Here is a 15,101-nt window from a genome sequence, read left to right as displayed (position 1 = left end):
CGTACGTATAAGATTGCTTAATCTTTATTATGGTTCACGTGAAGGACAAGATACTACGCTCAAGCTATCAATCAAGTTAGGAAGTATAAACGGGGAGTAATATTGGATTGGTTTTAGTCTTAATTTTCAAGGGAATTGTGGTATATCCCAAGCTCATGATCTAAATATGTGTAAACACAATAATGAGGCTGTGAATAGATAAAAAAAAGCATTGTTATGATGTCACTTTTAGAAAAGTGACATTTGCTGTCTGATGGAAAAGCATATGTCGAGATGGTGAATTGGGTACCGATAAAAAAGTGATTTCGCAAAACGTAGTGGTACACTTAATGGCGGATCCCGGGAGCATCGGGAAACTTACCTCCCCCCCCCCCCCTTCCAAACACACCCGACCCACCCAAACAAAATGAAAACAGTATTACTAGAGAAATGAGACAAAACAACCATTTAATCCCCCCATGCGTCCTGCATATTGCAATACACTTATCCTGGACGACTGCTTGACATTTGTCGGGCGAAACAATGTAAAAATATGTTTTATCCTAGAATTTCCCCCACATCCCTTGGCCAATTCATAGTACCGTCGGTGACATTAAGGTAAAGAATGTACGTCAAGGGAGTAATTCTGGATGCCTTCCATATAATGTGCCTGGTGCATGTATATATGTACATGTAGTATGCAATATGTGGTGATATTCTGGCGCTATACGGGGACGACGGAATAATCAGTGAGTTTACATAGATAAAGCAATCTTCTGTCCGACAGCAGTTCTAATTCTAAAGCCATAGGGGTGCCAATATGATAGGTTAAACTGCAGCAGTAAACCGGTCACATTCAGTTCAACGTGATGATTGGCCTGTCTTGCATGCAGATGGACGTGTTTGATGTCCATTTTCTATTGTCTGATATTGATGCTCTCTCTCTATCTCTTTCTCTCTCTCTCTCTGAAATGAGCAAAAATGGCATAACTTTGTCTCAAGAGGAATCAACAATAGCTAATCTATAACGCCAAGTAACACGGAATACTCCAATATCCCTGTACCCGCTATGCCAATTGAACTTACCTACGTGATACATGGGATTGAATGGCGTAATCCGTGCCAAATCAATATCAGGACTTTATCGAGACCGTCTCTGATTTCAATTTCAGCTATCAAAAATCAGTATTACTTTTCCTTTAGCCTCTTTAACTTTAGCTCCAGCCAATTTTACAAAATATGCTGTGAGAGACGTACAGTACATGAACATATACAATATATACATGTGCACCACCTTGATTTGTCTGTGTAAACATACAGTGACAGTAACTGTAAATCTGCATGATCTAAGGTGCACAGGTTATCCCTGTCAACAGTCTGTTAAAGCATGACTTTCTTGCAGACTGCATCCGTTTTATCTTTTGCTCTTGAGGAACGTCAGTGTGCAAATTTCATACAAAGTTGGCACACAGCGCATGAAAGTGTCATTCTCTTAAAATGAGATTAAAAAAAGAAAGGAATTGATGCCCAGAACAGACGTTATCGGTCTTACATATCAATGGCGAGTTTAAAATTATACTCGTGCTAAGAGAACAGGAACCAATCGCGGTGACAAATCCCGAGTTCCACGTGCTGCGTATTCATACATGTATATACTGTTGTTGTAGGTTATTTTGTGAATAGTAATGTCAACTATATGGTAAACTATTTTTACCAACTCTAATATGTCATCCGCATATCTACATGTAAGATCTATCACCATATATTTCACACTGCTTGTAAGAAAGACCCATAGACACGGCGACAGTTACACATGTCAAACATTTGGCTATTCTGGCTTGCTCGCTGTTACGAGGAACGGCGTCAGATAACTACCATGTGTTCATATTGCACTGAAGGAGACGGTATTTTTCATTAAGTTTCGACAAACATTCTGTTTAAACTGGTGGTCCGTGTTCCGTATAACCGGGAGTCTGCTTGTGAGCCATATGTAGTCAGTCTTAGGTACATGACTTGGGGGACGTCAGGGCATATTTGTATAAATGAGTGGGAACCCGAACTTATATGACAGGGGACTACCTAGTGGAATACACCGTTGTGACAAATATGTCAGGCCGTTAGGTACGGCGATCCCTTCTCCATTACTCCCTACAGTTCACATTCGTCCCATATACTAACCTCGGTACGTCTGCCAACCTGAGCGGTTTGTAAAGTGTCCCAGTTGATATAACACAATTGATGAATCACACCCAGCACAACTGATGCATTTTGCACTCCAAACCAAGTGCAAAAGTTTCACCCTTCACATGCAAAAAGGCATTTATTTGATTAAAGAGTATGTTCGTCAGTTTTTTCATCCGATTTTTCCATATATGGTATATGTCCATCTAGTATTACGTTTGAAATAGTTAAATCGACAAATAAAAAATAATACAATCAGGATCATTACCAGAATAAAAGAACCCGGCATGATCAAGTTAAAAGACTTCATTTGAACTGAAAAAAAAAAACTCGTCCACGTCAGTAGACAATTTCATACCATGTCACAACAAAACTCCATTAAAACAAATGCCACAATTATCTCAAGTTTTTCATATTTGTTCTCCAAATACTAAACTTCTACTTAAAACAGGCATTTTCTGACGAAAGCGAGACCGATTTGGAAATGTTTTGCTTGCTCAATGCACATTTCCCTGTCACTTTTTTCTCTTGCCTTTCCTCAAAGACTCTTCCTGACCTCCGTTTGCATCCATTCTTAGCTTTCTTTGCAAACAAAAACAGCACACTAAATATTCCATCATCAAAACATGTTTTCTCCATTAACTTCTTGGGATATATTCTGCATTGAGTTCCTGCATACATGATAGAAGTGAGCAGACGACGGTTTGCATCTGACTCGTCAATCATGGCGGGGCCCCCACGTGAACGTTTCTCACTTTGTGGACGATGAAATGGAAATAAGCGTAGCGGAGACGCTGGTTGTGCTAATTGGGCAAACGCTTTACCAGCCGTCTAGTTTATGGGGCAAGTAGTAAGGTCAAGTAATAGCCTGGCGGGGTTAAACCGCAGGTCGGGCCGGTCAGTACAGAAAGACAGAGGGTCTCATGTCCACCACCGGGACACCGACAAGAAAGTCACATAGTCACAGGGTCACTTACTCTAATCCCTCCCAGATCAAAGCCCAAATGTGTTACCTGGACTGAAATGTACGATGTCTTCGATTGTTTGTGGATTTTCTTCTGGTCAGATAAAAAATTTTAAATAGGGTAAAAAGAAGGACAAAAATACCTGATGATCTTTCTTAGACTTGAATGCGTTCGTTTATCAGTACTTTGATAGTGGTGTTTTTTTTAAAGGAAGAAGAATAAAGCTAAGAGATAAAAATGAAAGTCATATTTATATAAAATATTAAAACCAAATAATTATAATGCAGTCGATAGACTCAGAATTGAAATGGAAACTGAAATGAATGCATGTGTCAATCGCTTAATAAACAGAAATCCCAATAGCCACTCATGCATAATAACTATATACCCATGGACACAAACACGCATGAAAATAAGCCGTCGAATTCCTGACTTCGCAATTTTACTAAACAAATTCGCAATTGGCAAAAAATATCACAATAAATCTAAACTATGTTCTCTCACGCGAAGCACTTGGCTTGATCTGACAAGGAAATACCGCGCACTAATAACGCATCTAACCATGTGGTAAGCGCCCAATTTCAAGGCGCAGTTCGCCATGACCAATAAACCAAGAATTTTCGGATTTTTGACACCTTTTTTCCTTGCCCCATTTGTCACAAATCGACGCGGGAGCCCCCTAGCGCCGGAAGATGGGGACACCTGTCCAGCATGCCTTCACGTTCTCAGAGTATAAATTTCTTGCCGTTGTCGGAGAATTGACTGTGGTAGTATTACTCCTGAAAAACGTGAGGGAAACGTCTCAGCACAGTTCACTGTCGTGGCACTACTCAGTAACAAGCAGCCAACCGAGGTGAAAATACGATCTGACAGCTTCAAGATCAGATCGGAGATTTCTGCTTCATAACGTTAAATAGGTACTTAGCAAGGAAACGTTTAGAGAAGCCAGCTGGTTCTGGTATTCGCTTAGGCTCTTCAAGTGCGATTGTTTTTTCCTACTCTTGCTAATATCAAAAATTTGGTCTTCGTCGTCAAATCTGAACGTTGTGGCAGATGGACTGTCTTGTGATAACTTCACACGAATATTTGTTCTGTTTCAGAAAGGAATAATTCCAAAATGCTAGTGTTGCCATTGTTTCTCATGCAGGTAAGCCATGTTTCATTTCCATTTTCATATTTTCCATACAGATAAGCTTTGTGTAGCATTATGCCGTTATATATCCGCCTCGGATTTTCTATTTTGAACGATTGATTATTTTAGGCTTCATAGATGATTTATTACTTACTGATATCATGGATCTAGTTCTACTTAACTCTGTTCTTTATGAATACAATTGTTGCAAAGATCTCTCTCAACCGATATTGGAAGGAATAAGCCTGCAATTAAAAATCTTATCTCTTTTCCAAATTTCCAAAATGAACAAAATCTTATATCGGTAATGACTTGATCTCAATAGAGTAGCCCTTTTTTAAATTTCGTTGCTTCCACTCAATAGGAATGCAATTATGACTTGAAAAATAAAATTCAAAATTTCCGCTCGTTGAAAAGATGGAGTTATTACCATACTCATTAAGTATGCAGGTGTTTATTATTATTAGCAATATCTTAAACACAGCGGGGTTTTTTTACCTCAGGCAGCTTCAATCAATACTTAGATAAACCGGGTTTGTTTAATTGCAATTGATTTGTTTTCTATTTAGGTTTACATGGCTAGCTTACAAGGGGTGCAGGCAGCCAGTAAGTATTGGGTTAGATTAGATTGGATTGTACTTCCTCGCTCTACTTTGAACCTTTGTTTGTAATTTAAAAAAATACTGTACAAAAACATGGGAAAAATATAGTAGGTAACTCTCTAAGCCCGTAGGGTGGGGCTCTTCATCTTCATCGTCACTTTACAAAATATAGTAAAAAATAAGTATAACATTACAGTTTACTGATATTTTACAAGAATGCCGTCTTCAAGATGCTGAATAGTTAATCTTTATAGAAAAATAGGCATTGTACTCTGTGATCATTGGTGTGAAGCTGAATCTTTAGAGTTTTCTGCAAATTAAATAACACATATTCAGTCTCAGCCTGAACTGAATAGAACAGGAATGCTGCAAAAACGATTAAATATAAATTGAACAAGCCCTACTGAGTATCGAAGACGACCCTAAATCTGGTGAAGTATTCTCGGAATTTGAGCTTTATTTTATTTCTTTTTTTGGTGAGGTGAAACAAACAGCTTGCTTTCTTATCAAGATACCAATCCTTGCCAGTTTGATTTTTTTTAATTCAAAGCAATAAAAAGATATGTATTATTTGATTTAAAGAACCAATAAATACAGTGTAATTTATAGAGAATAATAGAAATTTCATCAACTGAACCTACATAAAAAACACTCACCCTGCTGCTTATTTTTGTAATTCTAGATATCTCCTGATTTAAATGGATAGTCTGGTTGAAAAATCAAGACATTATTTCTTTTGGGGTTTTTAACTTAATCGTGTATTTATCCAGTTAAATGAGGGCATTGATGCGTTTTGACGTAACTGCGGTTGCACGTAAAAAAACAACGCACTGGATAATTAAAGGGGAACGAGTTCATTTTAACAAGAATGGACTGATGGGGCTTAGGTACAATACAAAGGTTAATTTTACAAGGAAAATGATCTACTAACTGAAAGATAATGTTCTTTTAAACGCATTCCATCGGATCGCATAACACAGAAGGCTCTTTGTGAAACTCGACTTTTGAAAAGCAGCGAAGTATATAACCCAAATACACGTATGGTGTGCAACGTGACTTAGAAGAACAGAATATATAGCTGTAATGAGTGAAGAGAGTAATATACCCCAACTGTAAACATGTCTAAAGTATCTGCAGTATATAAGTTCAAATATCGTCTGTTAAAAAGGCTTTATTGCAACCTTTTGTAACGTTTTATGCTATATATATATTCACTTACTTATGTTCGATGAAATAAAATAGTATTAAAGCAATCTTTATAACATAAATACCACCTGAAACTTTTTTATTTCAAAAGAAGCCATTACCAGGCCAATATTAGCATAAAAGGGCATTTTTAATCATCTCCCACAAAAAATGACAATATAATGATAGATCTATTCTAAATCGTTTTTTCTCTATCAGTTACATGTAACAGAGCTATCGACTTAGTCTTTGTGTTGGACGTCACCACGCCGCTGACACCAATCGAATTCCTCAGGGAAAAACAGTTCATCAAGAACATCATCAACAACTTCGCCGTGGACAGTAACTATGGGGTCAAGGTGGGTCTGGTGCTGTCTGGAGGTTCTTACGACTCCAAAGCCGTCTTCTACCTGGACACCTTTGAGGATCGTGAGAATATGATGCTCGCCATTGACTTTGCTGTGCATCAGGATAAAGGTAAAGGTCTTGCCAGGTCTTGCATGTTCCAGGTAGTTTGGTTTCAGTAGTTTGCGTAGGGTTCTTGTGGCCTTTTTTATTATTATTATCATCTTATTTATTTATTTATTTATTTATTTATTTATTTATTTATTTATTTATTTATAAAACATAAGGTCCCTTTTTATATTCTTTTATTTACTGAACACTTAACACAAAATTAACTATAAAAACCACAAGGCCACGTGAGTGTTGAAGCATGCAGGTTATTCTTTACAAAAAGTGCTGATGTGTATAACGCGCGTGTTGCGGTCAGAGTCACCTTAAGTATGTGTTGTAGTAACTCAGCAGTTGTTAAGTATGAAGTGTACTGAATGACCTCTGAGTGAAGAAACGACGTCCAATATTAAGATTAAGTGGTCGCTTACCCTGTAAAAATACAAACTTTTATCAATTGCACCCTTAGACTGTGATTTTATTTGATTAAATGTTGACTAATAAAAGTTCTTGAAATTAGATAATACATTATCCGGATGATTTACAATAATAAAGTGATTTTATTCGATAAAATCAAGGTCGTATCACATGGTCACACGTCGCACTTCGCCAGGCCAGAAAAGATTTGTTCACGGTTGACCGTGGGTCTCGTCTTGGGGAGAACCCCCTGGTGGTGATTTTCATCACGGGGAACACGCCTGCCTGGCCTCTAGGGGCCACGCTAGAGGGCAGTTTTCTGGAGCAGTCTGGAATCACCACTTATGCCATAGGGATTGGTAAAAAGGTTGGTTTGTCTCTTTTGTGTGTATGCTTTATGCTTTTCTCTTGTTAAAAAATGAAAAAAAAAAAAACTTTAGCATGGAGAGGAGGGCGGGGGCTGTTTACAGTCTTTAAATAAAAGATGTTTCCAAAAGAGTATATAAAGTATTGGATAGGCCATTTTCTTAAATGTTCTACCAGAAATTCACCTCCTCTACAGTAAAAATATAATTGGTTTGTCATATTTATTTATTTATTTGCGAGTTTGTTTGTTTGTTTACTTATGTATATATTATTTATTTATATATCCAATCGATTATATGGCCCTATTTTATTTTATCTTATTTCATTTATTTATTTAATCTTCAACCTTTGAGCAAGTACAAAAAAGAATATGGGACATACCACTTAGTGCAAACACGTAAAACTTCCTTTGAGGGTGAAAGAATCCTTTAGTACATACATTTCCGTCACATACTAAACATTTTGCAAATTACATATCGCGAACTAGACTGCAAAAGGCTAGTTTAATTATACGGTATTCCAAGAACCAACCAGTAAAAAAACTCTGTTTAAACTTCCAATAAGCTTGGTTATATGCTACCGGGTGTTTAGAACATGTGTTTTGTCAATATACACTCACAAACCTTTTGATTCAGTCATTTAAATGGAAATCACACGTTTCTCCGTCATTTTGATTTAACATTCACAAGTGGTATGCGAATAACGTGTAGCCTTATCGACCCGGTAAAGAGGTTTGAGCAATTTCTGCGGCAGCCGAAACGATCTCTATTAGAAAAAGAGAGGTCATAAAACTTTTTGTGACTTTTCCGGTGACGTAATTTCATTTTTTTTTTCTTGAAGACCATGGTTCAACATATCTTGCAGTTTCCCTCCTCTTTGTTATTTAATGCCTCCCAATTTGATACGATTTCCAAGATAACATTTTTATTCCTTCCTGCCATTGTTGTATTTTTTCCATTTGCTGTTTTCCTCAAAGGCTTTCCCAAGGTTTGCACTTAGTATAACTTTGAAGTTAAATTCGAGACTGTACACGTGTATATACGACGGACTGGTTATCAGAACAAACCAACGAGTCTCCACTTAAAGAATAACTTGCAATTAAATACCACTAAAGTGGATGTGACTTAGAGAGCACAATATAGATGTAGTGCACTCAATAATAATTTTAGTAATTGAATTTAGATTAGGTATGTCAACCTTGCAATGTCAGATTTAACGAAGTTGAAGCTAGATGAGGGTAACATCCACAGAGATGATGAATACAACCCCCCCCCATCCCTATTCCCCCCTACCCCCTACCTCCCCCCCCCCCCCCCCCCCCCCGTCATACCCCTTTGAAACCGTGCATAGAGGACTCCACAGATTAAATACTTTAAAATACTTGGAATGTTAGATTTTGGTAAGGGTTAAGCTTACGTAGAGAGTTGACTCTCTGCCCACCGACCCCCACTCACATATCCGAGAAACCCGAAAATGAAAGTCCCTCTGGCGGATTCACACCTCGATTCACAGGGGCTCTTATAGAAAAATAGAATACCAAATACCGATAAAACAAAAGACTCAGCTATATGGTTCGATAATTTCAGATCACGAAAACAGAGTTGAACGCCGTTTCCATTGACCCCAAGCGGTCACTCGTGGTCAACAGTGTTTACGAACTGGCCGGGGTGGACAGGGCACTAGCGTCGCTGATCTGTAGACAGAGGACACGGGACCCAACAACTATTCAAAGTAAGGTTGATTTGTTGTAGTGCCCGTTTTAGAGAGTAATATAAAGTGCTTGTTCCTAGTTATTTGGGCCTCTGGGCCACTTATTGTATGCACTTTATATACGGAATTGGTAATATTAGAGTCGTTGATTACACAAACGCACTCGCACACATCATGATTGTGAAACATCATACCCTTGATGTCGGAATATATTCATTTTACTTAAGCAAAATACTTTATATGTAATGTCTTGTTCTTTTGCCAAATTTACTACGATTTATACAGAATGGCGTAACTGAAAATAATGATACAAGTACAGGCTACAGACTTGGTCTATGTTTAAACGTAAATATTACTGATAAATTCCAGAAAGATCTTCCTATGTTTGTTTGTCGTTTATTAATATGTTCTTATTTTAGAATGTGAAAATGATCCCAAAGCCGACATCGCGTTCGCCCTGGGTTCTCGTGCTATCCGGGAGGACGGGCTGGCCCCCAAGGTCACGCGTCTCGTGAACAACCTGGCCAGAAGGGTGAAGGTCGGCCCGGACGGTATTCTCATGTCCATGTTGCCGGAATTCTGCTTCGCTCCCGGCTTCAAGTTTATGGACTATGAGACGAAGGATGAAGTACTGGGGCATTTTGATCGTATCGAGGTATGGGCTGATTGTTACATGTATCACTTAATGCAAAACGCTACATGTACTGGGTACGTACTTGCCTAACGTTCATACAACTGAAACAGTTTCTTTCAGAGTACGGTAATACGAATATACATCTTGCTTACGGAAAGAGTTTGTTCCGTGATGGTGGAAAAATTACAAAAACTGGAAAGCAGCTTAGAGTATTTTTTTTTTTTTTTTTTTTTTTGCCAATTTAAATACTCAGTCTTAGGAAAAAGAAAACGGATATAAGTAAGCAAGATGAAGAAATCTGTGAAAAATTAAACCAGCAACTAAACGTTTACTCAATGCCTTTAAAATGATATCATAGGCACATGTGAATAGTTAGACCAAGAATAATCAATAATTTATGCATTATCTTTGTTTCAAAAGAACACTTTACCCAGCACAGCAGACCTAATACGAACGATGGTCAGTACGACGTTCACTCCAGAGCACGGCTCAAGGCCGGACGCCAGACACCTGGGCGTGGTCCTGGTGGACTCAGAGCTACAGGAACCGGACGACGCGGAGAGGGCCGCCATGGAAGCAAGGAAAGCCGGGATAGAAATATTCGTCGTTGGTAAGATAATGCTTGTGATGATTTGCAGTCAGTCATATGTGTATCTGGCGTAAAAATGTGATTCTATCTTTCTGTGATCCTTGAATGTGCGAATACAGTATGTACTCGACCACTTCAAACTGGCTTTCAAACTCCGGACGGAAGCTAGCCTCTCTCTCGGGGGGGAGGGGGGGGGGGTCAAAATTAAAGCAGTGGGGGCACTGTTGGGTTAGAATAAATGGCTTTATTTTTACTTTAAATTTGGAATCTCGTCTTAGTTTCACTGTTGCAAAGCACGCGTCCAAATAAATTGGCGTTTATCGCTTTCTTTGACATACAAATTGTACTACGTTTTGAAGTTCAGGGTACGTTCTTCGTGAAGTGCAGGGTTCTTTTTCATTATAATCACGTTTTTTCCCTTGTTTCCTGTTTTTATTTTTATATAATTGCGCGATTCAAATAGCCTACTAAGCAGCCCCATTTCAATGACAATAGGGCCTACTTATCCAACCCACAAGGCTGTAATTGTTTTGATTCGGCTTAAGTAAGAAGTAATAAAAGTTTTTTGTTTTTTGTTTTTTTTTGTAAGCAATAGTATATGTAGCTGTAATTCTTATTATGTACCATAGTCATATGTTACTAGACAGGTGCGTTTCCTTTTTCATTGTCAATTTTAACCTTCATTTGCAACTTGATTGTGGCACTTTCTGTTACGTCTTAATCCTCAGTGCTGTTTTAGCGCGTGTGTCTCTCAGTTACCAGCTCTATTAGGACAAACGGTTTTGTCGGTCCACGGGTAGCACTAATAATAGCCGTTTAATCGAAATGTTTCCTGTTTTCCTCAAACCTGCGGTTATTTCCACTTGATTACCATCGGCCCAAGTTTACTCACTTTAGGCAGCGAACCTTGCGCTGTCAGAGCACGTTATTTTCTGGTCTGTGTTACGAGGGCAAATTAATCTGCTGACTTTCTTGGCGCAGTTGCGCAATATTATGGCTCCCTATGCACCGATTGTTTTATATTCGTTGGGCCGATTTTAAGGATACTTTAAGTAAACGTTAATCCCTGGCGACTGCTGATAACAGGTGCACTGAAAGCGATTTTGAAACAACAACATCATTAATTTTCTTAATTTTTCTAGTTTCACTGGAACGAACAGCGCGCTTCGAAAGTAAACATACAAACTGATTTATGTTATTGAAGAGAATGAAATCAATACGTTAGATCTTGGTTACGCAATAACGCCATTTATCTTCTAGTTAGGCAGCAGATTTCACAGCTCGGCTTACTTCAAGGGTGATCGTGATTAATCCGTAATAGAATACGCGTTTTTTTGGCAACAGGATATTTCATCCTGTTATTGGTCTGATCGTGAGGTAAAAGAAAACATATTTTATTACTTATCCGATAAACAGTCCGATAAACAGATTCGAGCCAATTTTTAAGGTTGTGGGAGATTTTACTCTTTACTAATAAAAAGTATTATTCCAGCGTAACCAGCCATTCATGTTGATCCTGCCATGTTTCACTCACTCGTACAAGTCAATGTTTTGTCGCTACGTTTAATAGTATTATTATTAGTATAGCGTTCAATATGAAAGGATAATCTTTAAAAGCTTGGGGCTTTGGAGGGTCTAAGCTGAACGCAAGGCGGACCTTAACAAATAAATAAATAAATAACTGCTTATATGTTCGTTTTTGAGACTCAAGAAAAAGGGCGATTTCATATAATCGATTTCACATACGATATTCATACGTATCATTTTACGCTAGGTGTGACAGAGCCTTTACGAGAGCCGCCCCCTCATCAATCTAATTCCTCTAACAAGGGTGACAAGAAGAAGCAGTCGGCGTGTTCTAACTACTCTATAAGCGTGGTGGGATGTTAAATTAGACGTGCTTCCCTTTCCTAACGACCTTTAACCAAAGTGTCTGTAATTCAGTGTCATAATAGCCCACGAAGCTGTCAAACACGCTGTGATCGAGACACTTCGGCTATCCCAACTAGCACAGTCATAGGCCCCTCTCGTCCGTAACCGCGTTACTCTGAGGTTTAGTGCCGCTTGTTTGTGGTCGCCAAGCTTTTTTAATAGTCTAGTTAACCTGCACTTCGGGAAACCCAACCTTAATACTTTTAGATTCACCACAGTACAATAATAATAAATCAATTATGTCCACTTTTTTAGCATCAAATCATGCCGCGTTTAGCAGTTTGTTTATAGATTTTTAAAAAGACAGCCCTTGTGTTTCTTTATGTGGGTGTCTTGGGAGGGAAGTCTGTTGGTGTGGCATGGAAGTTGTAAATTCATGGAACTGCTCACGTTTTTTCCTTCTTTTTTTTAATATTCATGCATTGATGTGTCCATCCAGTTTATTGTTCATTCGTTTATTCATCAATCCATTAATTCCATCACTCTTTGATTTATTTCTTCAAACATCTGTTCACCTTTTCCGTTATAGAAATAAGGCAAGCAGGGAACCAAGTATTGTACGAAGTCTCATTGATTTTCAGACAAATGCTTGCACACAATACTATAAAAAGGAGAGATAAAATATAGGGGAAAACGTTATCAAGCAATATCTGATTTCATTTCTTTTTGTTATTATAGGTGTCGGGAGAAACATAACATACGCCGAACTGGAAAGAATCGCCAGTACTCCTCCTCGGCAACACGTGACCATGGTGGATAATTACTGCACAGTACCCAGTGTCCATTTTAAGCTGTTTGACCTACTTTGCTGAGACATTGGACGCGCCAGTACAACCTACGACGTGACGCGAGAAGGACACGCCCACCACTTAAACGTGTCGAGAATAGGACACGCCTACTTCATTGCATGTGACAAAAATAGCACATGCCAACTGAAAACGGATGTAAAGCGGCTGCGCTCTCTAAGCGCGTGTAATATATCTAAAAACAGGCTCTTTGATGTTTTAGGAAATGTAAATTCGCCCTCACGCTATTCGATCTCCTTTAAGAAGCCGCACAGCGTTTGCCAGAATATCACGTTAACGCAAGAGTAATCACCAAAGCTTGGCATGTTACACATAACATCTGAGCGCCATAACACAACGGCTATCTATTTAACATACGGTTCGACAGCAGGGTATAAACTTCGGATGTGATATTAATGTGATATATGCAGTGCACACCTCATAACTTGGACGTTTTACTATTGGCAATTTATTCAGGCTACGCGAAGATCAAGTTAGGCAATGCTCATATAGGAGCAAGTTTCAAGAAAGTGCCAAAGAAAAGATTCCATCCATAAGATTTACTCGAAATAAAAGAACTTAAGTTAAGAGGCGATGAGGTGTGTGGTGTCTATTGTACTCGGAATATATTGGTAAAACCCTGCAATACATGCCTTCATTGTACATATCTCCATTCAGTCGGGAATGCGCATGTTTTGGAAGCACCCCGAACTTCTATGTTTACGGAAAACCAGCCTCTACATCATGCATTGTCTATGCTGTGGAAATAATGAGACAGAGGCAAGCCAGTTTGCAGTAAATTGCAATACTAAGGGTGATGAAGGAACAATTGCAATACTAAGGGTGATGAAGGAACATAATATAATTTTCTGACAAAAACGCTGTGACTTGCTATATCTGGTCCAGCGTTTTCTACGTACTGGTATAAACTTTGCTGTACAGAATATATTATCTTAATCTCAGTAAAGCACAATTAAATATTGCAGATTTCATATCTTACGAGGTTCTTTTCAGTATCAGTAGAGAATGATGTACTGTAAAAAGTGGGGTTTCCAATTAAAAAAGTACACTTATTAATGAGAAAAGGTCAACTTTCGTTCCTATTAGTTGGATCCTGACCGTAATGTTTTGTCAATGTCTTCAGCTGTCCTCCAACTTTGGAATTTTTTGACAAACATATTTTTGGGGTTTTCAGCTTGGTCGATTTTCTCTGATCCACCGGTGTTGCAGAAATGGTAGTCCTAGGAATAGGAATACGGGATTCCATATGATTAGTACAGGTTAGGGTTGGTCGGAGTATTGCGGTTAGTACATTGGAGGAATGTCACCTGTACAAAGTAATGGGGAGCTGACTACGGTTTCTAGCGGACAACCATTCCTGTCACACTGGAATGCCCAGAGTAATAATTAATATTTTTTATTTTTTTAGACTGTTGTTAAGATTATGTTTCTCGTCTGTAAAATAAAATACGCATTTTTCGAATATTATTTTTCATTTGCAATTATTACTGGTACATAGTACGTGTACATGTAAGTAAATACTGTACGTTTTCAAGATAGCAAAATAAATGGTTCGAATTTGCGGTCGTGTTCCCACACTTTAATTGCACCGGTTAATTAGCAACACCCCTCTCTCAGTGATGGGTAGATTATGTTCAATATCTGCAGTACTAAATGCTTCATATACATGATCGATCATTTCGGATATAGATAACTCTCTATAGTTATAAGACCTTCGCACACACGTGAAACATATTCCGGCCATTTTCCAGTGTCCAATAGACATTGGCCACGTGTTACCCTCTGCCTTATTCTATGCAATTTTCTGTACTAACAAGAATTTTTGTGCAAAATTTCAGAAATGACGTCATCGCCCAAACTGGTCTATGGTAAAAAGTAGGTGACCAGTACACGTAATCCGCACCCACACACATTTGTACACACACACACGCAATTCCGATTTTTTTTTTTTTTTTTTTTTTTTTTTTGTGAAAGGCATGAACAACTGATTTTCGACTAGTAATGACGCACACCACCAGAGAGATAAAAAACTTTCCAGGTGAAATATGAATCCTGAATTCACCCCCTTTAATAAAAACACGTATTTGTTTGTTGATGCATTATATATTTTAGGTTTGTGTGTATTCCGTGCAAAAATACGTCTTTCTGTT

The 15,101-nt window shown here is 38.3% G+C and overlaps 1 protein-coding gene across 2 annotated transcripts; it reads left to right on the top strand.

The window, feature by feature from the left end:
- Positions 1–3,821: 3,821 nt before the first annotated feature.
- On the top strand, positions 3,822–14,512 carry LOC106177447 (matrilin-1-like). 2 transcript variants are annotated; one of them, XM_086997553.1, is made up of 9 exons: positions 3,822–3,978; positions 4,226–4,272; positions 4,827–4,863; positions 6,264–6,521; positions 7,076–7,281; positions 8,867–9,011; positions 9,410–9,645; positions 10,045–10,234; positions 12,824–14,512. In XM_086997553.1, exons 2-9 carry the CDS (start codon positions 4,243–4,245, stop codon positions 12,955–12,957), a joined length of 1,236 nt encoding a protein of 411 aa, XP_086853679.1. In that variant the 5' UTR covers positions 3,822–3,978; positions 4,226–4,242; the 3' UTR covers positions 12,958–14,512. The 2 variants fall into 2 exon arrangements, with proteins under 2 accessions (XP_086853679.1, XP_086853678.1); XM_086997552.1 differs by having other exon boundaries at positions 3,854–4,042.
- The last annotated feature ends 589 nt before the right edge of the window (positions 14,513–15,101 follow it).

This window comes from Lingula anatina, chromosome 10 (genome assembly GCF_051362555.1).
Source record: "Lingula anatina isolate TDL-2025a chromosome 10, LinAna3.0, whole genome shotgun sequence".
NCBI lineage: Eukaryota > Metazoa > Brachiopoda > Lingulata > Lingulida > Lingulidae > Lingula > Lingula anatina.
This window is presented reverse-complemented; position numbering and strand designations above follow the sequence as displayed.